General features: G+C 35.4%; 4 protein-coding genes across 4 annotated transcripts; 2 read left to right on the top strand and 2 right to left on the bottom strand.

The window, feature by feature from the left end:
• The first annotated feature begins 421 nt into the window (after window positions 1-421).
• Window positions 422-2,030, top strand: LOC132032523 (inactive protein RESTRICTED TEV MOVEMENT 2-like). The gene is made up of 2 exons (XM_059422153.1): window positions 422-634; window positions 1,255-2,030. Exons 1-2 carry the CDS (start codon window positions 511-513, stop codon window positions 1,866-1,868), a joined length of 738 nt encoding a protein of 245 aa, XP_059278136.1. The 5' UTR covers window positions 422-510; the 3' UTR covers window positions 1,869-2,030.
• Window positions 2,031-3,658: 1,628 nt separating this feature from the next.
• On the top strand, window positions 3,659-5,772 carry LOC132032521 (inactive protein RESTRICTED TEV MOVEMENT 2-like). The gene is made up of 2 exons (XM_059422152.1): window positions 3,659-4,030; window positions 4,993-5,772. Exons 1-2 carry the CDS (start codon window positions 3,913-3,915, stop codon window positions 5,616-5,618), a joined length of 744 nt encoding a protein of 247 aa, XP_059278135.1. The 5' UTR covers window positions 3,659-3,912; the 3' UTR covers window positions 5,619-5,772.
• A 264-nt stretch (window positions 5,773-6,036) lies between these two features.
• On the bottom strand, window positions 6,037-10,166 carry LOC132034621 (double-stranded RNA-binding protein 1-like). Its single transcript, XM_059425008.1, has 7 exons — window positions 9,956-10,166; window positions 8,718-8,816; window positions 8,388-8,468; window positions 7,590-7,828; window positions 6,910-7,129; window positions 6,579-6,746; window positions 6,037-6,543 (listed from the first exon to the last, which is right to left on the bottom strand). Exons 1-7 carry the CDS (start codon window positions 10,164-10,166, stop codon window positions 6,206-6,208), a joined length of 1,356 nt encoding a protein of 451 aa, XP_059280991.1. The 3' UTR covers window positions 6,037-6,205.
• A 1,526-nt stretch (window positions 10,167-11,692) lies between these two features.
• On the bottom strand, window positions 11,693-21,472 carry LOC132032520 (5-methyltetrahydropteroyltriglutamate--homocysteine methyltransferase-like). Its single transcript, XM_059422151.1, has 12 exons — window positions 21,243-21,472; window positions 18,114-18,467; window positions 17,942-18,029; window positions 16,658-16,785; window positions 15,956-16,347; window positions 15,085-15,248; window positions 14,717-14,797; window positions 14,463-14,629; window positions 13,957-14,062; window positions 13,622-13,872; window positions 13,144-13,345; window positions 11,693-12,244 (listed from the first exon to the last, which is right to left on the bottom strand). The coding sequence occupies exons 1-12, from the start codon at window positions 21,455-21,457 to the stop codon at window positions 11,876-11,878; spliced, it is 2,517 nt and encodes an 838-aa protein (XP_059278134.1). The 5' UTR covers window positions 21,458-21,472; the 3' UTR covers window positions 11,693-11,875.
• Window positions 21,473-25,825: the final 4,353 nt, after the last annotated feature.

Below are 25,825 nucleotides of genomic sequence, written 5' to 3'. Positions count from 1 at the left end.
TATATTTAGAAATAATTTAACTTGAGACTTCTTCTTTTACTCTTAATGAAATGATTTACCACCACACAAATATCTATGACTTGTTTTAGACCGCAAGTTTAAAAGTCGTCGTTCTTTCTTAAACTGTCTGCATAGTCAAACTATATCACATAAATTGAGCCGGAAAGAGTAACAAATTATAAAATTTCTCTATCTCCAATTAGAAATTCTTCAAAATTTGAGTCTCAAAACTTTGCTCCTACTCTTCAAGTTTCCCTATTTAGGGGTTCTTCTTAGGAGTTTTCTGTTGTACAAGAAAACCATGTAGAGTAAAGAAAAGGTTAATAAACAAATTAATGAATTAGTTAAGGAATATGTATATGGAAAGAAAACAGAGAAAGCATATCAAGAAAGTTCTCTTGAGAATTTTTGTGTGTATATATAAACTACAAACTTAAAAACCTTTCCATCAACAAGAACAAAAGCCTTGAAGCAACAAGATTACACATTAGCAAAAGAAAGAAGAAAAAAATGCAGAAGATGAATTCAAAGGGAGCTGAAGTTGCTACACCCACTCAAATATATGAAGATTTTGTGCCATCTTCAAAGCTGGTTAAGGAAGAACATTCTGACACTCTTCACCTTACTCTTCCAGGTAAGTCATTTTCCATCATTAAATAGATTATATCATATAAATATTGAAGTGACGCGGAGTGGGGATACATATAGCCGACTCCAACTTGCTTGGGAGCCTCGAATTAGCTGCCAAGTTCTTCTATTTGACCCGTCCTCATCAGCCTGCATTCCGTCATGGGAGTCACATACACCCCTGAGATATGCCCTTCCCCGCTGGAGTCCATAAAGGGCAAATATGTGACACTCTAAACAAATCCCACAAGGACATATACGGAAGAGACGCTGTCCCTAGTGATGTGCTTTATAGCTGTGCAGTCCTAGGTCCAAAGCGGACAATATCACTAGTGGGATAGCTGGATGGGCTATTACATATATATGCATTGTATGAGTCCATCTAGTGCATGAGTCCATCTAGTGCATGTGCAACTATTACTTATATAACATTCAACAAAAACATGAAACGTTCATAATCCGATGAGAATGTCACATAATCTCACAATATCTTATTCTCATGCCTTACGTCACCTAAGATATCTGACAAGTCATGTATCCGCTTCATAATTTTCTTACTTTAACCTCAAAGATTGTCTTCTATCTTCAGCAATGTATTGATTTCATATGTACATTGAAATTCCACAGGTTTCAAGACGGAACAGATGAGGGTTCAACTGACCGAAACAGGAATTCTGAAGATCAGTGGACAAAGGCCAATTGGGCAGAATAAATGGCAGAGATTTCAGAAGGAATTTCCAGTTGCAGAAAATTGTGACCAAAGCAAAATCAGTGCAAAGTTTGAAAATGGCACGCTTCATATTAAACAACCAAAACTGATAACTTCATCAGTGAAAAAAGATAAGGAATTGGCAGCCACAGAAGCTGAGAATAGCCCTGCAGCTAAAAGACAGAAGACCTCTTTAAGAGATGAATTTAGTAAGCAGGAAAATGCTGATATTAATACACCTGCTAAAGAAGAATTAAAGAACAGTAGTACTAAAACCAGTGAGCAAACAGAAGCTAAAAATCTTGCAGGAAAAAAATTACCAGCAGATGAAAGTAGTTCAAGTAGTAGTTCTTGCAGTGAATCTGAAAGCGAATCGACTGATGATGAAACGACCGGAAATGCTAGTTGTTTGGCTGCAAGCCTGAAGAAGCCAAGGAAAGTGATGAAAATGACTCTTGTTGCTCTTTCAGTTCTTGGCATTGGGCTCTATGTTGCCAACGTGATGAAGTCTGCAAACGAAGCTGAAAAATGAGAATAGTCTTTCTGTAGACAAAATTGGTTGGGATGGTTTGCATTTCCTCCCAGCTATGATTGTGGATAGAATAACTAGCAAAGGATCCCATTTTCATTTTTAAACTGTAATCAATCAATCTGTTATGAATCTACAAATTTACTATACAAATTCAAGCCATAACATTCTAAGTACTTATTAATATCACTTTCCTGGTCATTTAATTTCCAAATAAAGGAGTTAAACTTCTTCCTGAGTATGGTAATACGATGCTCTATAGTTCCTGAGTGTAATGACAATAACTTGAGGCATGTAGAACTGTAACCAGAAGCTTTAGACCAACCAAATAAGAATAAAATACTTGTCATATGTAGCTGTCCGTATTAATTAGAGAGGTCAAGTACACTCAACTCAAAACAAAAGAAGCAACTGACTTTACATACGCAATGCTGGTAATTTCTTGGTGCTAAAAGTTCATTTCAGCTGGATATCCATGTCAAACCCAAGTTACATTACATTATAAGATTTGGAAAAAGGACAAACTGGTTCTACAAATTCTATTGCTCCTTGAGTATTGTTTTTTCACGCCCCAAATTTTAGGGTGAGGCGTGACACGACATTCGATGCCTCTAACTTTGACTGCATGAACCAATTTAATATAGTTAACCCATGAAAATGCATGTTAAACGTTATGAAAATATTCATGTTTGAAATAACTGTATCATGTAGCTCATTAGCCAAATCATAATCTTATACACTCAAAAGTATGATTCTTACAACATGTGTGCAGAGGTGGAGGTAGAGTAGAAGGTAGGGGTTAAGCAGAACCCTATATTTGTCATAAAGTACAAAATATTAATTTAGTACCCAGTAACTCAAAAGAGCTAGAATCAGAACCCATAAATTTCAAATTCAAGATCTGCCTCCGCATGTGTGCATAATAATAGAAAAACTCACGAACTAGCTAACCTCCCACAATGTATAATAGAATCCTCTAGAGTGGTGGTTGGCTCACCAAGTGTAGACTGGAAATGGGAAGTCACTAAACTCATGGCAACGTCGTCTAATGTGCCTGTAGCTGTAAACTGGCAATATAGCAAAGTAAAGTCTGAGTTCATGGTAGGTACTCAGTGGGCATCATAGACCCCGACTAAAAGGTTGGAATGAGACCTTTTTTTAAAATAATGCAATAATGGTACAAATCATGAAGATCTGTTATGAAAAATCTAACCTTTAAATTAATACTGCAAATGTGCCCTTACGCCTGAAACATAGTATAACTAAACATAGAGTACAGTGAGTGCGGAGTTCCTTTAGACACTAAAATCTTCATCCTCCTCATAACTGGCTCATGTGATGTATCATGACAGACGACCAATACACCCATCGTCAAGGACGTCCCACCACATATAAGAAAATATTTCTTATAGTAGAAAAGCTAAAAATATAAATATTTGGTCTTTTTTTTACCCACGCTCCATAGGAGTGTAAAACACATTTACCATGCCACAAAAGCATAAAAAGGTTATTAATTTTACTTTCAACTGATTTATGGGGATGTTAGGACCCTCCTAAAGTTTCATGTCTTTTTTGGAAGGAAAAAAAAAAAAAAGATCACAGTTCAAAAGGATGCCTATATTTTCTCCCTTCTTTTATATGTTACGTGCATAGAGGGTATCAGATGAGAAAGCATTCACTAGCATAAACAGAGTTCCTTGCCCCGATCCTATATCCCCTCGTTATAAATTATAGACTTTCCATATCCCCAATTAGCAATTCTTGAAAACTTTATTCCTGAACTTCAGGTTTCCTAGTTAGGAGTTCTTCTCATTTACAAGAAAACCCTGAATAGCTGAAAGCAAAGGTTTATAAACAAAGTAATGGAAATTAGTTAAGGAATATGTATCTTGAAAGAAAACAGAGAGAAAGCCTATCAAGAAAGTTCTCTTGAGGATTTTTCTGTGTGTATATAAACTACAAACTTAAATCCTTTATTCCATCAACAAGAAGAAAGCCTAAAATAAAGGATTTCAGATTAGCAAAAGAAAGAAAAGAAACACAGAATATGAATTCAAAGGGAGCTGTAGTTGCTACACCAACTCAAGTATATGAAGATTTTGAGCCACCATCAAAGCTGGTTCATGAGGAAGAACACTCTGACATCCTTCAAATAAATCTTCCAGGTGCTTTGATTCTTCCTGTCATTAATTTTCTGTTATCCTCCTCCTCCCACTAGTGACGGATCTAGACTAAATGCGGATTTGGTAGAATCTGTTGCATCTAACTTGGACTATATATGTGCGTGTGCTAGGAAAAAAATGGCATATATATAAAGATCAGAACCCACCGACTCTAAATCCTGGATTCGCCATTGCCTCTAACCAAAATGGTGCATGCATACACTTGCTTTTTCTGGATGTTAGGATTTAAATGGCAGTGAGCACACCTCTTAATATTTATACTTACCTTTAAAAAACATCTTTAAATGTTATATAAAACATATATTATATAGTATGAGTGCATCTAGTACACATGCAACTAGTGGTTATGTGTTGGATTCTCCACCAGTGATATTAACCTTACAACATGATGAGAAATTACATATTTTCATGCCTTTTGTCACCTGAGATATTTGACAAGTCATGTATCCACACCACGCAGGATTGTTGTTACGTTCATTATAAGTTTCATAGCTAACCTAAAAGATAATCTTCTGTCTTCTGGAACATATTGATTTCATGTACGATTAATTATAAAGAAAATGGATATTGAGCCTAACTCACTACCAAAAAAATTTCTGTTTTCCCACTGAAAAATGTCCAGTGGCCATTTCCCACTAAATGTCAGTGGGAAAAACCTAAACAGTAGAGTTTTCACTCGGAAAAATTAGGAAGTGTCCCAGTGTTTCAATGGGAATCTGTTTACAGCCATGCATTTTTCCATTGAGCTGGTTTGGTGGGAATGAAGTGGAAAAATCATGTTTTATAGCATAAATTTCCCACTGAATGTCGGTGGGAAAAGCCTCTATTTCTAGTAGTGACTCAACCTGAAAAGTTAACTTATGAAATGATACAACTTCTTATTCCCTCAACCGATATGGCACACTCTTAACAATTACATACTAATAAACATTGACAATGCACAGGTTTCAAGAAGGAGCAGCTGAGGGTTCAACTGGCCATAACAGGAATTCTGAAGATCAGCGGACAAAGGCCAATTGGTCAGAATAAGTGGCAGAGGTTTCAGAAGGAATTTCCTGTTGCAGAAAATTGTGACAAAAGCAAAATCACTGCAAAGTTTGAAAATGGAATTCTTCATGTTAAACAACGAAAACTGATAACTTCATCAGTGAAAAAGGATAAGGATTTAGCAGCCACAGGAGCTGATAATAAATCTTCAGCTAAAAGACAGAAGACCACTTTACGAGATGAATTTGCTAAGCAGGATAATACTGAAAATACCGCTGCTAAAAGGCCAGCAAAAGAAGAACCAAAGAACAATAGTCCCAAAATTACCGAGCAAACAGAATCTAAAAGTCCTCCAGAAAAAAAATTACCAGCACATGAACGTAGTTCAAGTAGTAGTTCTGACACTGAATCTGAATGTGAATCGACAGATGACGAGACAGATGATGAAACAGCCGGACATACCAGTTGTTTGGCTGCAAACCTGAAGAAGCCAAAGAAAGTGATGAAAATGAGTCTTGTTGCTCTATTGGTTCTTGGAATCAGCCTTTATGTCGCCAATGTGATGAAGTCCCCCCAGTTATGATTGTCAATAGAATAACTAAAGAACTATCCCTTCATTTCTAAACTGTACTCAGTCAATTTGTTATGAATCTTAAACCATCATTTGAATAAATCAGAAGTGCTAATGAGGTGAAATGGTCTTCATCTAATGGCTCACTAAAGGTCCTCATCATTTGTACGCATTGTCTATAGGCTGCACCGGCCTCTACTTGCACGGTTGAGCAACTACCTACCAGATTATTACTGGTTATCATTTTTCATTGGATTTCTATTCCAAGATTATATGCAAGCATATTATGGAATGATCTACCAGTACGAGTGTAAAGATTAATGACATGAACAAATTTATACTTTTTTCACCTGATCCTGCAGAAAACAGCAACCACAACTAAACAGAATAACAACAACATCTAAGGGCCGGGAAATAGAAAAGAAGAATATGAAGCTAAGTTCATAATAGTACCATTTAACTTCCACAAACACTTTAATGTTTCAGAAAATAAAACATTTATACAAGTACTTTAAATAGATGCTAGCTATAATCATCCTTGATTCAGTTAAGCCTCTGTGTTTAATAGGACGATAAACGTAAGTACTTAACATGCCTCATTAGCCACACTTCTCGTTGGGGAATTCCAAGCTCACAACAGCCCACTTATCTTCAGCAATAGGAAGCACAATAGTACCCCTGGGGAACACCTCATCTGGAATGTATTTGTACACTCTGACCCTGTTGGAAAGGAGGTAACTTTTGGTTTCTGCAGTCGTCCTTGCACTAGAATTTGCATTCGAGAGAGTAGATGATTTGCATGGTGTCATTGCAGCTGATGATATAGTTTTACTACGAAAATTGCGTGATGATTCCACTGAAGAAGATGATTTCTCGTTTACACTGAGCTCTTGCATGCCCAGAGAAATCGAAGATGCATTAACCATATCCTTTTCATCTGCCAAAGCCATGAATACTTAGTTGCATCAGAACTCCAGTAATAATAAGACATTAACAACAGTCTTATAATATGAGACAACCCTCTGAATTTTTCTTGATCAATAGAAATGGACAGTGAATCCATGATAGGTTCAGTTTTGACAATTTCACCTTCAAAGTCCGAGGAAACAGTTGAAGGATTACCAGCAAAGAAGGATTTGCCTGAAATTGAAAAAAAATATAGAAAAGTAAAATTATCATTAATCTTCCAACTGCAATAAAATGTCATTTTTAAGTTGATCTCAAGACAACCAGCTATTAGCCTGAACAAAGTTCACTTATGTCCGATTGGCTCAAGTGCAAAGAAGGCAGAAGAAATACTTGCATTTTGTCAAAGCGGTATAAGCAACCTTGGCAGCATTTTCTTCTGCCTGTTTCTTGGACTTTGCACCATCTCCGCGAAATATTTCTCCTTCAATTTCCACACTTGACAAGAACGTTAAATTGTGAGGCTCACCAACCCCGGTTGTTCTATATTCAGGCAAGCAAATTTCTTCATGTTGTGCCAGTTCTTGCAGGAAACTCTTGTAAATGCTGGCATTACTCTGGGCCAAAAAGAATTTTAAAAAAACAGTAAGGTCACTTATTAGCAGTACAGAAAACATAAGAGTGATGCATGAATGACATTATCAATTGTTAGTTTCCCTGCCAATCACCAAAATGAAACCGAAAACACTAGAAGCAAATAAGACAGGTTGACTACTTAGGTAGAATTTAAGTTACACTGAGAGAGTAAACAATTTTAAACCATTAGCGTAGTTTAACCTATTGTGGTAAGTTAATTACTATTTCTATCAGGTGACCAAGTAATGCTTGTCATAGAGATTTACCATTTACATCAGGTTACTAAGTAATACTTATCATAGAGATTCGCCGTTTCTACCTGGTTACCTTTTCATGCTTATCATAGAGATTTACTTTTAATTACCTTATCAGTGACCTGATTGTGTGAATACTTTTTACATCGTGGAACATAAACTCAGATAGATAACAAGAGGCTATTACCTTTTCAAAGGAAACGGTTAGCAGTGTCATTAATGCAAGCTGTGCAACAGAATCTTCTGCTTCCCCTGCAGACTTGTATGCTCCGGGACTTTTGAACAATTCACCAGCCAGTATCACAGTTGCCTCGAAATAAAGATCTCGAGATGAACTCTTCCTTTTGCTTTGGTACACAGGTACACCAAGATTTTTTCTTTTTGCATAAATCTGCAGCTTTGTCTTGTACTGGTAGTGAGAATCTTCTGTAACAAAAGAACCTTATTTAGACATTCAAGGGGAAGCAGAACTACATGGTATAGAAGATAAAGTTGCAGAAAGTACTTCATACACAACATGGGGGATAACTTTTTACTCAAAAAAAGAATTTGTAAAGTACAACCTTTTGGTTTAAGTAGCAACTAGGAATCTCATATTCTTAACTGTGCTTCAAGTAGTTTAGTTGTAAAAAAAAAAAAAAAAAAGGTGGTGTAACTAGAGATCACAAAAAGTAGAAAAAGCTTTCTGGATACAAGAAAGATCAAACTGCATACATTCAACAAATGCTCAAGCAGCAACAGCATCCACAAGATATTTAAGTGTTTGTTGTTTGCTGATGCTAATACAGAAAATAACAACCGAAGCATCTAGTGCATCAACTGCTTGCAGCAAGGTTTTACAACAGACGAAAAAAAATTATCTTAGAATGAAGGATTCTTAGATGAATAAGAAGAAATAGCAAAGGTAATTACCAAAATCTAAAATAAAAGAAAATTGAAGTGTATTATTTATCAAATGGAATATCAAACCATCTTAACTCTTCACCTTGCTTGATCTCAAAAGGAAATTGGCATGGTTCCTCAGTTTTCGTTATTCCACTACCTTCTACAGTTGGAAGTGAACCACCTACTAAGTAGAGAAAAATATTTACTTAAAATTTTACAAGTTAAGCATCTGGTGCATGAATCTGCTTGCAGCAAGGTTTTACAACAGAAGGGGAAAAAAAGAAAAAAGGATAAAGAAAAATCTTGGATGAATAAGCAGTGTCCACAAAGGTAATAACTAATGACACCAAAAAAAAAAAAAAAAAAAAAAAAAAAAAAAAAAGCTCAGGTATAATCAAATGCAACAGAAAAACCTTCTTAAACTTATCACCTTGCTTGACCTCAGAAGTACTTTTATCCTGCAGACTTAGGCATTCTCCCTCAACTTTTGTCAGTCCAATAGCTTCTGTAGTTGGAATTGAACCACTTACTAATATAAGTAGAGAAACATGTGATTTATGCTTAAAATTTGCTCAAGTACTCCTTGCGAAAAGTTTACTATGCAACTTCAAGCCATATTATTCTACTTATTCCATTTCACTTCTCTGGCCAACTAATTTCAAAAAGAAGTAGTACGAGTAATATATTTTACATATACAATGCTGGTAATTTCTTTTGTTCAATCAATGGCAGAAGCTATTTTTCTATCTAAACATTGGACAAGCTTAAAGCATAAAGCTTGCTATCTATTCTACAACTCCTAAAAATAATGTATCAATAGTCCTAGACAAGCACGAAGAAAGAAACGCAAGGAATGAAATGTTAACGAGCCAATCATTTATTCTTAGTTTATGGACTAGACATTTCAAACACCTGATATTCATACTTAGTTTTACGCGTTAAGAAAGCATCATCATTTTCTTGAAACAATACAAGAAGGGGAAATTCGAGCATATCAAAGCAAACTTCAAGCTAAGTGTCAAATATCAAACAACCAAATCTACTATACCTCAATCATGAACTAATAGGGGTCGATTAATTATATGAATTCTCTGTATCCATTCGGCTCTCCTAATAGATTCAATATTCAAAGGATTCATCATAGTTAAATTATTTTATGTTGAGAACATAACCCCTCTCCTTTATCCGTACTTAGGACCTTCTATGTTTTTAATGCACATACACGGATATAAACATGAAGGGGAGCCTTGGCGTAACAGCTGCCATGTGACCAGGAGGTCACGGGTTCGAGCCGTGGAAATAGCCTCTTGCAGAAATGCAAGGTAAGGCTACGTACAATAGACCCTTGTGGTCCGGCCCTTCCCCGGACCCCGTGCATAGCGGGAGCTTAGTGCACCGGGCTGCCCATACACGGATATAAACAAACTTCAGATGTGAAAATGAGGGAAAAGTAAAAAAGAGCAAAAAATGATTTGTCTATAACAAACTTGAAGAAAAAAAACATCAGACCAGATTTGAGTATTTGAGTTCACAAATTCAAGAAAATAACTCAAGAAGGAAGTCTAAAATCAGAGCTCACATGTGAAACATCATTATATACTACTCATACATAATCAAACAAACACTTCAAAACATGATCATTAAGAGATATATAAAGTTCATGTATACCAGAAGTAAAGTGAAGGAAAGCAAACTTAGCAGCTTCATTATGGGCTTCCTTAGATGATTTGCACAAAGTTGGAGAGTCAAAATTAATGCCATTGACAACCACAGAAGCTTTGAATTTTGGGTCGTGGTCTTCTCCATCTTTCATACAACAGTATTTAGGTAGTGCCCATTTCTTGTTTTGACACACTTCTTGCAGCTTTGACTTGTACATTTTTTTCTCTGCTTTTGGCTACTGTTATTTTCCTCTGATTCAAAAGTATTTTTTTTGTCTTTCCATATATATAGTAGTATTATATTACACAGTCATAAGATGCCCCCCCACCCCACGCCCATACTGCCACACACACAAAATAACAAGTTTCCTTTATGGTTCATGCATTGAGTATATATAGAGTCTTGAACACACCAACCCCACCCCCCCCCCCCCCTTTTCTGCATGTTTCAGTACTACCTACAGAGGCGGAGGAAAAAGTACTATTGCAAAGCTGATATGGTGAATGTACTAGGATGCTTTGTGCTTGTAGCATTTGGCAACATCTTCACTTTTAACATGTGATAATTTCTCGTCTAGTCATTACATTATACACATTGTAATATTAAAGTTCAAAATTATTATTTGTGGCATTAAAGTAATTGAGCTATGTGAAATTGCTCAAAACGTAATATGTCAATAATGTTTGTGTAATATTTCTCATATGTCAATAATGTTTTATGGAGCATCGTCAACGTCGAAGATAGAGTTAATTTTATTATTGTCATCCACTTCTATTTACAGTTTCAAAATCATAAAATTTAATTTTTGTAACGAAACTATAACTAAACTCTACCTATATATCACAAGAAAAACCCGGGGATATGCCAAATTTTGTCTCGAAAACACACATAGGCTGCCACTTTAATACCCGTCTTACATAATATTCATCTTGCAACACTTCAAAAAATAAAATTGAGAAAAAAAATCATTTCTCGACCTACTTAAATAAAACTCATGTTCCACGTGGTAAAAGACATCAGATACTAGAACTTATCAAAAAATGAATTTTGTTTTTTAAGTGATGTCACGTGAATATTATATAAGGTGAGTTGATGATGTGACTATACCTACGTGACAATTTTATATGTGTGGCAACCTAATTTGTTTTCCAAAACGGGATTTAGCATTATACTGATTTATAAGAATAGTTGACTTATTTTCCGTTACCAAAATTTGTTTTGCGACTGTGATATAATAAACTGAAAGTTGGATCATCATCCATCATGCTACCCCAAAGATGTCGTAGCTTTTTGTGTATGTTACCATTTTCAATATGTTTATGCCCAAATTACTTCAAGTGCTTCAATCTGTGTTGTGATTAAATGTATTAACTATTAAAAAGGAATGAAATAAATCAAAAATCATATGAAAAAAAACTTATCTCAAAGTACCTATAATCTCTTGGGATCCCTATAGACTTTAACAAGAAAAGAACAAATAGAAGTCAACGTCCATATAGATCATATAGTTATTTAAGATTAAGGTTTAGTTATTCATTTAATCATTTTACGCTTATATTAGCTCTCGTATTTAATGGAGATTTGGTTGGGAAACTTGTTAGTTTTTACCTCAAGTTTTAGAAATCCATAATTCGAACTGTTCGTATGAAATGAACCACAATAAAAACAGCTCTGAAATAGTTGACTGACTGATCAATAGACAGATCCCAACGTACAAGTTTGACGGGAAAAAGATTAAATATATATTTATGTAAAGTTTTAGGATCGTACAGAAGATTGATAAACAATTTTTCAAAGAACATACAATTTGCCAGAACTCAGAAACCTACCATTTATTTCTTGGAGAAAAGTATTCTCCCTAATTCTTGCATATAAGAGTAAAAAGCCAGGGTATTTTCACATTGGATCGATTATGGTAACTCAAGCTCACTTGGTGCTGGCCAATTGTGTGCGGAGGAGCTTAGCAGCTGCCACCATGTTGCTTAGTGCAGGCTTAACTTCAGGATACTTGCGCGTCTTGAGGCCACAGTCCGGGTTGACCCAGAGGATGTTGGTGTCAAGGACCGCAAGCATCTTGCTGATTCTGTCGGCGATTTCTTCAGTTGACGGAATCCTCGGCGAATGGATGTCGTATACACCAGGGCCAATACCAGCACCATACTTCACTCCCTCACGGAACACAGAAAGAAGCTTCTCATCGGACCTGGAGTTCTCGATGGTGATGACATCAGCATCCATGTCGATGATTGAATGGATGATGTCGTTGAAGTTTGAATAACACATGTGGGTGTGAATCTGTCGCAACAAATGGAAAAGATGATTAGAATTAAAATGGAAAAGATGATTAGAATTATGTAAAAGAAGAAAAAAAAAAATACTACTGTAGTACTTTTTTAGAACCAAGAAATCCTTGAGAGCCAGCTGGAACGCGATGATTTGAAACTCGACGGATAATCCCCTACTCTTCTCCGCTTAAATCCAGACTGAACTAGTGAAGTGTGCCTAACCCATACCTCATGTTTTATACTCTTTACCATTAAACCAAAGCCCCAGGGCAAAGAAGAAGAAAAACTTCCCCAATAACACAAAATGCCTCCCAATTCTACCCAGCTCTTAGATTTACCAGACAATTACTAGAAAGAAAGCACCAATTTCACACATGAAGTTATTATCAAAAGAATTTCACACATATGGAGTTGCTTATGAATCCTTTAATTCCCTTCCGATATGTGGGGAGACTTTTATAATTTTTTTAAGAACCGTCGTGCCTGAATCAACTTGCACCGACTTCGACTAATTCCACGGATACCTGCAACCTCCCACCAACACAAGTAGAGGGTGCATCTATCCACCAAAACTTGGACAGATGAAAAGAAATCACCTAATGTTTTTGGCCTCCGGGGGAATTTGAACCTGAGACCTCATGATTCTCAATCCATTTCATTGACTACTAGACCACACCCTTAGGTGTTGGAGATACATTATGTTCCTTAACCTTTTCTAATTTATATTCTTATCCTTTTCCTCCCTCTTCTGTAAGCGTTTCGGTGCATGAATTTCAAAAGCTAGTTCATTAGAAAAACACATAGACCATCCAAGATAGAATTGATATAGGAAGAAACTTTTGAAGAAGTAGATAAGCCACATGATTATAGTCAGTTGATATAGAGAAGAAAAACTAGACAAATACAGACCTGGGTAGTGTCTTGAACACCACAGCTGGTTATCCTGAATGAATGTACAGACCAGTTCAAGTAGAACGCTTCCTCGGACTTTCTAAGAGGCAAACCCTCTCTTAAAGCAGCTTCATCAATCTGAATGACATTAATGCCAGCCTTCTCGAGATCTTCTACCTCATCCTTAATAGCCAAAGCAATTTGGTAGCAAGTCTCAAATCTAAAAGCAACAATAAATCAGTTAAATCAGATGTGTGTGGAGAAAGAAAAAGGCATAATTACATTTTTGGACCGCTCAAGAGAATAGCCAGCAAATGTATAGGTTTATATTAAGTATTAAATATACATACAATATACATATTGTGTACATATAATATACATAATCAGTGCATAGGTTTTGTATATCTTGGCTAGAGCCGGTAATTAATTTGGGCAGACGGGCCAAAAAATGCCCAAAGAAAAATATGCTACTGTGTTCAAGCTTAAGAGTTCTAACCTCGGTTGGTCATCTCTAACAAAAGACCAGTTTAAAATGGTAACAGGGCCGGTAAGCATTCCCTTCATTGGGCGCTTGCTCATGCTCTGTGCCAGTGAAGACCAGAAGACAGTCATTGGTTTTGGGCGACTGACATCACCATAGATTATTGGTGGCTTAACACAGCGAGATCCATAAGATTGAACCCATCCATTGGCTGTAAAAGCAAAACCAGATAATTGCTCCCCGAAATATTCAACCATATCGTTTCTCTGCATTTTGATGATGAAACGTTAGGGTTCTCGGTTTCTTCGGCATAACCATACAGACAATTAAACTTGACTTATAGATCTCACCTCTGGCTCTCCATGCACAAGAACATCAATGTCTAGGTCTTCCTGGAGTTTGACTACTTTGCTGATTTCTTCCGTAATATACTTGACATATCCTTCCTCCGAGATCCTTCAATAGTCAGGAAAAAAATTAATATGTAGACATAAACCAAAACAACACTAATAGCCTTTGGCGCCAAGCTTTTGGGAAGCCAAAAGTGCTTATTTTAGAAAATTGAGGTGTTTGGCTTTTAGAGAAAAAATAAGTGCTTTTGAGTAGTAGCAGAAGCTATTTTTTAGAAAGTAACTTCTCCCTAGAAGCACTTTTGAAACCTTGGTCAAACAAAAATTACTGCTATAATATTGGTAAAAGTGATTTTCAAATTGACTAGCCAAACAGGAAGCACTACTCTCCAAAAGCACTTTTCCAAAAGGCACTTCTGACAAAAAACAATTTTCAAAATAAGCAGATTTTGGAAGCTTGGTCAAACAGACTATAAAAAGAATAACTGCAGAAGTTGTTAGTTCACTTTTTAGCCTTGAATTCTCGGCGCACTTTTCTTAGCTCCAATGTCTGAGGGAAAGAACCAATTGTTGTGGTTGGAAGAGAAGGAAGATTCAGCTTCTTCTGTTGAGCTTCCAACCTTGCGCTGACAGTTGTAGCTCTGCGATGGTCAGAGTCCTTCAAAGCAGCAGCCTGAACACGAACGGTAGAGTATGAGTTGATAATTCCAAACAGCTAAAACTATAATAAGATGGTTATAAAACACTTTGATATACTTACAGCCTTCTGCACACCCTCGTTAGTCACTCTAGGAGAGGATTTTCTGGAAGTGCGAGCTGCAGCATTAGCAGAAAAGAATGCCTACAGACAGAAAAAGCAGCAGCAGAAGCGAAATTAACCAAGCTTTGACAATAGTGATATGAAGCTTAATTGCTGGTAAAGACATTTATCGAGGTCCACACCGTTATAATGTTCAATAGATCCATTAGCAGCAATAAGATTGTTAGTAATCCAATAAGAATCCATTTATTATGTGGCCAAAAACAGCCTGGGAAGGTAAACTTCATCAAATATGAGCAGTATTACAATTTAAAGATCCAGAATGATGATTCATCTTCCATGTATATTAATAAATTATGTCAAGATACCTCGTCTTTTTGTCCAGCCAATGCCTTTGCCAACACATTGACTTCAACCAATTTTTGTGCAGCAAATGCAAGCCATGACTTAATTTCTTCATCCAACTTAGTTTCATTCACTAAATCAACTGCAGTGTGGAGAAGCGAGCAGGAGGTGGAGACCACAAGCTTGTCTGAAGAAAAGAAATGCCCAATAGTGTCACTCATATGGTTCTAATAATGCACAGCCCTATGTTATTTTCAGTTTTTTTTTTGGGTTTCCCACCCGGTGTCCGATACTATATCTGGATTCACGCCGCGTAGGGCCCCATTCGGGGGAAGCGCTCCCTACCAAGGATTTTTCCATACCCAGGGCTCGAACCCGAGACCTCTGGTTAAGGGAGGAGCAGCCCCATCTGCTGCACCACATCCTTTAGTGGTTATTTTTAACAACTATATAGCTGCAAAAATTTCACTAATTTTATTATATTCCTTAAGAGCAAACTTTACGCGTACATGTCCAAAAACCACATGCAGACTAAAATTTAGGAAGATTTAACGCTGTGTTTAAAGTAATATGCTGATAATAGGGAGTTAAGTGTTTTCCCGGGGGACCTAACAAGGGATAATGGAATAAACAAATAGCCAAAATTCCTAAACTGCAATACTTCAAATTTTAAACAAACCTAATGGTGCCTACTCATCACAGGGTAAGGAAAGCAGCAGATTTTTCTATGCCGTTAAATTCCCTGATGAAAAGCTAGAGAATAGAAAGAAAATTACAACTGTTTTTATAAGTAGAAAGAAAATTATACTTAAATAAATTTCTAGGCTTCATGAGAACATATGCAGACTCAGATTTTTCTATTCAGTGTAATAAAGTGCAGTTACAACCAATTACCTTTTCCGACTAGGTTCTCAAGAGCTAGCAAGGTACTGAGAGAAGAAGCAAGATCATTAGCCCAAATATTCCTCCCATCAACTACTCCGGCAAAGAGATACTTTTCTGAAGGAAACCCACTCTTGATCAAATCGAGACTCTTAGATCCACGAACTAAATCGAACCCAAGTGCAGTAACACCTTTCAAAGCGGTCACTGTTTTGAAAGCTTCAGCAGGAACATCAGCAAAATATGTCTCAATGAGGACGTTTAAACCAGAAAGTGATGACTCTAATTCTGAGTAGGCATGAGAAAATGCTTGCAATTGATGAGAATCAAGATCCTTAACAAGAGTAGGCTCATCAAACTGAATCCAACTAGCACCAGCTGCCTTCAGTTCAGCAATGACTTCCCTGAATGAGCAGAAAGATACAGGGTTAATTACATTTGTTGGACAGCTCAAAGAATAATAGTCAGCAAGTTTATAGGTTTTGTATATTAAGTATAAATTTACAAATAATATACATGTATGCACAAAATATACATATAATATACATATGATATACATAATCAGTGTATAGGTTTAATATATTCCGGCTAGCACCCCTACTTAAGTTTGGCCAACGGACCAAAAATGAAAAAATCCCAAAGATATAAGGCAATTCTAGTGAACATTTTAGATAGAAATATAGGACTGAACTACAGAAATTGGTCTGCTCTTACTTGTAAACCGGAAGAATCTTGTCAATCAATGAGAGGAGAGGAAACGACTTTTCAACACCTTTTGCTGCTTTTGATAACAAGAGGAAGGAAACTGGGCCTACAAGGACTGGGACTGTGTCAATGCCTAGCTGCAAAAACAAAGGTTGAACAATATCAGTACACCAAACAATTCCAAAAGATTCGGTTAAACAGCCAACATGCCGTTACCAGTTATGCTCGCAATACATGTCATGCATGTCAGTCCAGCTTCATACCAAACTCCAGTAGGAGAGACACACAGAACATAAGCTCACAAGTAAAAACAGGTTCAACTAAATCAACCTTTAAATCTAATTGAAACAAAATTCCACACATATTTCATGTGATATTGAGAGTTACAACCTGAAATCAAGCCCTATCATGGAGATTAAATAGGCACTTGGCCATAGATTCCGAATAATTTTTACTTTATTTGGAATTTACGAAATTGGAGTTGAAGATGGAGTTGTGTTTGGTTATACTTTTTGCAAAGGAGAGAAGAGAGCACTTTATTTCAAATTTATGAAGATGGAGTTGGAAAACAAGTTTTTGATGGTAACAATGGAGTTGGAAAACACGTTTGAAGCACTTTTTCAAATTTGGAATCCAACTCCAAGTTGGATTTGGTAATTTTATAACCAAACAATGATTTTGAAATACAACAACAACAACAACGTGCCCAGTAGAATCCCACAATGTGGGGTCGGGGGGGGGGGGGGGTAGAGTGTACGCAGACCTTACCCCCACCTTGAAAGGTAGGGAGGCAATGATTTTGAAATAAAATGAAAAATTATTCCCGAAAAAGGTGAATAATTCTCATGGCCAAACGGCTCCTTAAATCTCTGAAGAAGATATCATATTGACAATAGGGTTGACCACTAAAGGTCTTGATACTCGGAAAATCAGAAAATGAGAGTCAATACCACATCAGGATGGCTCAATCAAGACCATAAAATAGGAGTTACAGATGGCCATAAATTCATGCAATTCTACTATGATACCGATGATACAAAGTGCTCATTAAACCTCTAAGCAGAGTTATCCTTTTCCAATATATCACAATCTTTTTTATTTTCCTCACAATCTTTTTTATTTTCCTATCTTAATATGTAAATAATCATGAAACTTGGAAATGTCACAACTCGCAACACCCATAAAGTGACTTCAATCGAATGACATACTTGATGCATGTAAGACTAAGAGCCCCTTATACAACGTCTTGTACCATTTAAATTGATGAACTTTTAGTATGAGTCATAAACTTACAGATTTAGCCTCCTTGTATTCATTAACTGCCTTTCGTGATGCATAGGAGAACTTAACATCTGGGCCTAATTCAGGAACAATATAGTGGCTGCATCCAAGAACAAGAATCTCATATAAACAGCCCATCACAAAGTAAGTTGTTAAAACATTTGAATGAAATGTCGTGACTTACTAGTTGGTGTCAAACCATTTTGTCATTTCCATGGCAGGTACGGAGGCATTTCCCCTAGCCATCGGGAAGTAGACATCAAAACCAATCTCACCACCACTCCAACCGTATCTTGGTGGGACCGCACCTAGCATAGCAGTTGTATCCAAGACTTGGTCATAATATGAGAAGGTGTTGCTCGGAATATATTTAATGCCAGCATCAGCCATCTGTTTCCAAATGGAAGACCTAAGATCAGCTGCCACTTTCTCCAAATCCTCAGAACTGCTCTTCCCATCCCAAAAAGATTCCAACGCAAACTTAAGCTCTCTCTTGGGCCCCATACGAGGATATCCAACAACGTGAGATGCCATTGGACTGTTTTATTCATTACAAAAAAATGTACCACAAATTAAATTAGAAATTTTAACAGCCTCTAAAGTTTATACTTCCATCTGTATTCTCATGCAAAGGATCGCATAACAATCATTGCATGAACAAGAGTTCCGAAAAAGAAATGACCGAGAACTGCTACACCAACTACAATTAGGAGTTAAGCATGCCCCTATGATCAATCTTTTCCTTCATAAATTTGCAAGAAATTGAGATGTAATGCAGAATTGGCACACTGATCTGATTAACATGATAATAAAATATGAACTCCAATTCAAAAAATCAGAAAACAGAACCTTCAAAGTCATTAGACATTATCCCAACACAACCATACACCTCAAGCAACAACCATTCAACTAAACAATGAGATAAAGGCTATATCAGAGACTCTATCCTGCAACTTATAACATATACATTTCCAGCTTGTTTGGATGGTTGTTACATATCATTTCATAATATATCGTACTGTATTATATTTATTGTACTGAATTGTGTTGATGAATACAATGTTTGGATAGTCGTATCGTTTCCCATCAATTCATAATGCACACACCAGCAATCTGAAGAAAAAGCTTACAGTATTACAAAGAAAAAGTAAGATACAGGGTAGAGTTATTACAAAGGAAAAAAAAAAAAAGTAGGGTAAAGGGTAAACTAGGATTAGTAAATTAAAAAGTACGGCAAGATGAGAGAAAAAAAAATAAGGTAACGACGCAACGTACACCAATCGGTCGTTACATAAAATGGCATTTTTCATGGTTACATCACAATGGATTTAGCAATAAGATACAAGTAACAATCAAACAAACATTGAAGTTAAATAACAATACGATATAGTACAATAGGTGCAACAACCATCCAAACAAGCTGGAAGTGATAAATAAGTTACATTGTGCAAACAGTCTCATATAAACGCTTAACTTGCTACAGAGGAGAGACTTCTCGTTATTTATACTTATTAGGTTTGCAGCAACTTAGGAGATACTTCAAGTTATTTATTTTATAGGTACACATTGGGTGGTGCTACTAGGACTCGAACCCGAACTAAGCATATTATGATAGCACGTTAAAATTATATATACTGCTTCATCACAAACATTAAACTATTAAAACAAACACATGATAAACTGATACAAATAAGCAAGAAAACTTAAAGACCCACAATCCAAAAAGCAAACTTGAAATACTGAAACACAACATACTTCAAATAAATTATACTAGTAAATTCAGGGTATTAACTGATATAGCAAAAAAAACAAGAAATGGGCAGAAACAAACACATGACAAACTGATAGTAACAAGCCAAAAACTTAAATACCCACAATCCAAAATGCAAACTTTGAAATATTGGAACACAACATACTTCAAATAAATTATAGTAACGCTGATTATTATGAGTATTAACTGATATAACAAAAAAAGGGGCAGATAAACACAATGATAAACTGATAGTAATTAGCAAAAAACATAAAGACCAACATTCCAAAATGCAAATTTTAAAATACCGAAACACCTCATTCTTCAAACACCACCGAAACACCTCATTCTTCAAATAAATTTTAGTAACACAGCACTGATTATAATGGACATTAACTAATATAACCAAACAAACAAACAAAAAAAAAACAAAAAAAAAGGAAATGAGCAGAAACAAACACAATGGGCTCTATGACTATTTTTGAAAATATTTACATTTTTTTGTGCGGATTGCCCTTCAAAAGCACTGGTCTTTAATTTTTGCCCCTCAAATTGGCAGTCTTTAATCTTTGCCCTTCGCCTAATACCACAAGGTTCTAGGTTCAAACCCCAGTTCAGTAAAAAAAAAAAAAAAAAAAAAAAAAAAAAGAAGAAGGAATCCGCACAAAACCCCAGCTACAAAACTCTACCTTGCGAATTTTATTTTATTTTTTTGACTGAACCGGGTTCGAACCCCAAACCTCATGATATTAGACGAAGGGCAAAAATTAAAGTCCAGTGCCTTTGAAGGGTAATCGTGCAAATATATTTATGCCACGTAGCCCATATTTTGTGTATAAACACCCAATTTTCAACATTTTTGTGTATACACACCTTTTATACACTATTATACACTTTATACAAGGCTGATACATTATGTATACTGCTTTTCCCCAGGTATAATATTGTATATTGGGATACATGGCGTAAATAATTTCAAAAAATTGTATATTTTCTAAATTACCCCGTAAATGGTAAATTGATACTAATAAGTAAAAAACTCAAAGACCCACACTCCAAAATGCAAACTTTGAAATACTGAAACACAACATTCTGCAAAATAAATTATATAGCAACACTGATTATTATGAGTATTAAGTGGTACAACAAAAAAACCAAGAAATACTTCAAATAAATTAGAGAGAGTAACACTGATTATTATGAGTATTATTAACTATTATAACCAAAGAAATACTTCAAATAAATTACAGTAATACTGATTATTATGAGTATTGACCTAACATGCAAACTTTCCTTTTTAGTCTGTTCCAAAAAAAAAAACACATTTTTATATTTAGAAACTATTTAACTTTATGAGATGATTTACGACCAATTAAATATCTAAACTTATTTTGGACTATAAATTTTTCTTAAATTTAGTGTCTGGTCAAATGGTGTCACATAAATTGAGACGTATGGAGTACAATAAAAGAAATAAAATGGTTCAAATAAATTATAGTAACACTGATTATTAAGCGTATTAACTGATATAACAAAAAAATAAAGAAATGTGCAGAAACAAACCTGAAACGAAAGTTGAAACGCAAGAATTGAGTGCCACGTGTGTTGGTAGAGGGGTTAGTGAAAATAGAAATAGAAGAACCAAATGATAATAAAGTTGATGAAGAAATAATAAAGGGCGAAGAATAAGAAGAAGAAGGTGTGGGGAATAGAGGTGAAATTTGTTTCATATATAATGAACTTAATTTCTTAGCAGTAGTTAACATGTCCACTTTCATATATCTATATTTGTTAGACCTACTACTGCTGTGCTACTGTTTCTTGTTTTCTCCTTTTTTTTTGCTTTTTGGCCCCCCTCTTGTTTTCTGTTTTCATCATTTAGCACCATAATATTTTCCATAACACTCCCTCCACTTCAAAATAAGTGTCTATTAACCGTTGTCACATTCCGTAAGAAAATAATAACTCCTAGGAAAAAAATAGGTATTTTGACTAGACTACCTTTAATAGAAATTAGGAGAGGTAGAGGTAGATCGAAAAAGAACGGGGGAAGTGATTAGACAAGATATGACACAATTCCAGCTTACTGAGAACATGACCCTAGATAGGAAAGTGTGGAGGTCAAGAATTAGTGATAGCCGAGTATTCTCCTTATTAGTTAGTAATCACATAGTTTCTTTTCTTCGAGATGTGCTACTATATGTTTCTTTCTTTGCTTTGTACCTTGCTGCTTTGTTGCCATATTTTTCTTGATATCATGCCTCAAATCATTTTTTTCTCTCGAGCCGAGCTCCGAGGGTCTATTGAAAACAACCTTCCCACCCCACAAAAATAGGTGTAAGGTTTGCGTATATCCTACCCTTTCCAGACCCCACTTATGAGAATACACTAGCTATGTAGTCGTTGTTGTTATAGTAAATAGAGGAAAATCTGAAAAAATAAAGTAATTTCTTCTTGATTATGTAAGTAAACACTTATTTTGAACCAAAAATAAAAGACTAATTGGACACTTATTTTGAACATGCAAGGATGGGGTAGTTTTTTTGGACCAAACTTTCAAAGAGATGGAAAATGATATATCGTCAAATGAACAAAGATATATTGCTTCAGTTCCAAAGGGAGAATATCATTTTTGGTCCCTAAGGCATAGGTATATTATGATTTTGGTCCTTGTGATATTTGAAAAACTACATTTAACCTTCAAATCAATCTAAAATGTATGTCTTTAGTCCTTTTTATCAAGAACTATCTCACATTTGATCTACTTTTAGAATTACATTACCGTTAAACATGGAGTAACAGTACAAGCTTGACATAATACATGGATAATTAAGTGGTAGAACGACTAAATATTATGATAACTTTGTGAATAGTCACTGGTAAAGGGATCAAAAGAGCACGTTTTAATTAATTGAAGGTTAATTGTACTTAGTGAGATATCATAAGAATCAAAATTAAAATTTATCAATAATTGAGGGACAAAAAATGATTTTAACCCTTTTAATTATGATATTTGTCTACCTTCTTCCTAAAAATTCTGATCGGATCTTTAAATCTCAAGGTCAAATTATCTAATTTTCAGTGTAATTTTGAATGACAATTTCTTTTATATAAAATTATTTATTTATTTATTTACACGTATTGTGGAGACTCCCACGGATAGTGTTGAGTGTTGGCAATAAATCTTGATGGTTTTTATTTTTCAATTGGAAATTTTTGACAAATGAAATTCTAAAAAGATCTTTTGAGAAATAGCTTTTAAAAAAGACTTTTTCTTTTGGAATGTCTTTGCACAAGTAGTTGTTCAAAAAATGAAGAAAAAAAATTGTTTTTGTCTTTTTGAAAAAAAAAAATCAAAACTAAATTCAATTGTCAAACCAAATTTTAGTTTTTAAAAAATTAATATAAGCTTTGAAGAAGTCGTGTGCTACTCTTTCTATCATTCAGTCCAGGAAAAAAAAAAAAGTGATACATATGATCTTATAATTAAGTCTCACACTATTTTCTTCTTAATTGATACTATATGGTAAACTTAAAATAGAAATGTAAATTCTTCAAAAAAAGAATTGTCTTGGATTCTTCAATTTCTTGAGAACTTTACTTTAAACTTTCACTAGATTTGATTTAATTTACTACACAAATAACTTGCCCAATTATCTTAGGTTACTTTAAATTTTCACTAGGTTTGATTTAATTTACTACACAAATAACTCGCCCATTTATGTTAGGTTACTTTTCGTTCACATAAAAGGAAAGAAAAAAAGGCACGAGCTTGTAATATTATTTAAAAGTTTTTTTAGGGATTAATTGCAAGAAATTATAATCCGCAATCATAAGAATATTTTTTTTAGTCTAGTTTGTGAATTTTAGATTACATAATTCCGAGAACTTATCATTTGTTTTAACATTAAGCTTAACTAATCGGTCACCGGCTCCCCTGTCATCAGGTCACCAATTTTCTTGACCTTCGGCATTGGGCAGGCGTCATCCCCCATACGTGCTCGTACGACTTTGCGGAGACCTGTGTTTTGGGGGTAAACAGTTGTCCGGGCTTGGGCACTGTGACCACCTTTGTGAGGATGCACCCCTTCTCCCCAAATTACAAGACTATTTTGCCGAGGTTCCTTAGAAGAGTTGTCTCTTAAAAGAACAAAATATTCATTCTTTTTTTTTTTTTTTAACTGTTTGGTATTTTAAAGACTATTAGCCTGATAAATTTGGATTAGCTGGATAAGCTACTAAGGAGGTAAATTTCCCTATCAAATACTTCTTTTTCAAGATTCGAACCAAAAACTTTTAATAAGGGTGGCGGAATATCAAACACACTCAAATCCAAATAAACCAGTTTGAACTTTGAACTTCAAAACAAAAACCACATTATCAAAGGAAATGTGAAATAGGGGTTTGACCAAATACATACCAACCATGTTATGCAACAACCAAGTTAGGTCCTACCTACTTAGATGTTATGGAATAACTAATAGGTATACCTTATTTGGGACACTGACACTTAGCTCATACCTTATTTGGGACACTGACACTTAGCTCCTTTAAGCCAGAAGTTTGGAAAAGCTACCGACCTTTTTTAATATAATGTAAATAATTAATAGAGAAAACTGGAAATAAACTATCCAAATGCTTTTAAAAAACATGCTTTCACTAATTTTGACAAAGAACACATGGACCAAGTACAAGTACAACCACTATCTAATTATTCATATGCTTAAAAGGCCAAAAAATTATGAATTATTAGAAACAATATCAAATATAATACCTAAAATAATGAATCAAATTTACCTTTCCCCAAGAACTTGAATTTTTTAGATAAGTTGGTCACACAATTTAAATAGTAGTAGTTAAAGAGGACAGAAGCCCTAAGTCCAAATCTCAATCATTTTTTTTTTGTGCGGACTGCCCTTAAAATGCACTGGTCTTTAATTTTTGCCCTCAAATTCTTGGTCTTCAATTTTTACCTTCGCCTAAAACTCGCAGGTTCCGGTTCGAACCCCCCCGCTCGATCAAAAAATTTTAAAAAAAATTCTATAGGTAGAACTTGGATTCGCAAGACAGAGTTTTGCCTGCGAAACTCTGCCTTAAGGCAGAATTCTGCCTGAAGGTAAAATTTTGCCTTAAGGAAGAGTTTTGCAGGCAAACTATGCCCGATGGGACAGAGTTTGCAGGTAACCTCTGCCTAGAGAATTTTTTTTTTTTTTTAATTTTCACCTGTGCAGGGATTCGAACCCGAAACCCTTAAGTTTTAGGCGAAGGACAAAAGTTAAATACTTTCATTTTAATGAACAAAAATTAAAGACCACCCCAAAATAAGAGCATTACTACGAATTGCCCGTATCTCATTACGCCTTCTAGTTAAAAACTAAAGGGCAATTTGCGGGGATCGTCTTGAGGTGGTCTTTAATTTTTACCCCTCAAAATGGTGGTCTTTAAATTCTACCCTTCAGGCAGAATTTTTGCTTGCACAGACAGAATTTCAGCCTGCACAGGCAGAATTTTCTACCCGTGCAAATTCTGCCTTAAGGCCTAAATAGGCGAAATTTTGCAACCTCCGCCCTCGCGAAAATTACGCTTCGATTTTTTTTTTTTTGGGATTCGAACCCACAATCTCAAGATGTTAGGCGAGGGGCAATACTTAAAGACCACCAATTTGAAGGGCAAAAATTAAGGACCACCCCAAATGAAGGGCAATCCGCGCAAAAAAAAAGAAAAGAAAAAGAAAGAAAAATGTTCACGGGCTTGCATGACGGTATTCACGGTTGGGCCGCTAGGAAGTGAAACTGAAAAATTACAAGAAATATTTCTCTATTTTTTCGGTCAAAGGTATACATACAAGAAGATACATATCTTAAATAGAATATGATTCTTTATATGAAAAAGCTATAATCTTAAACAAGGCATGTCTTCCTATACCAAAAATCTGCATATATATACATAATAGTGGGACATTGGCCCGGTGACATAGCAGGTTTCACTTGTCGGGAATTGCCTTTATCCTTTTTCACAAGTCTGTACTTTTTATGCTAAAAATAACATAATATTCACAGATTAATGTAGCAAATAGTCTCACGGATGGGTGTCATCGTTTAAAGTTAATATAAGTGATTGCAGCGAGCGCGCTCATATTGTCCATT

Source organism: Lycium ferocissimum, chromosome 10 (genome assembly GCF_029784015.1).
Source record: "Lycium ferocissimum isolate CSIRO_LF1 chromosome 10, AGI_CSIRO_Lferr_CH_V1, whole genome shotgun sequence".
Classification (NCBI taxonomy): Eukaryota; Viridiplantae; Streptophyta; class Magnoliopsida; order Solanales; family Solanaceae; genus Lycium; species Lycium ferocissimum.
The sequence above is the reverse complement of the archived record's forward strand: the minus strand, read 5'-3'. Positions and strand labels throughout refer to the sequence as shown.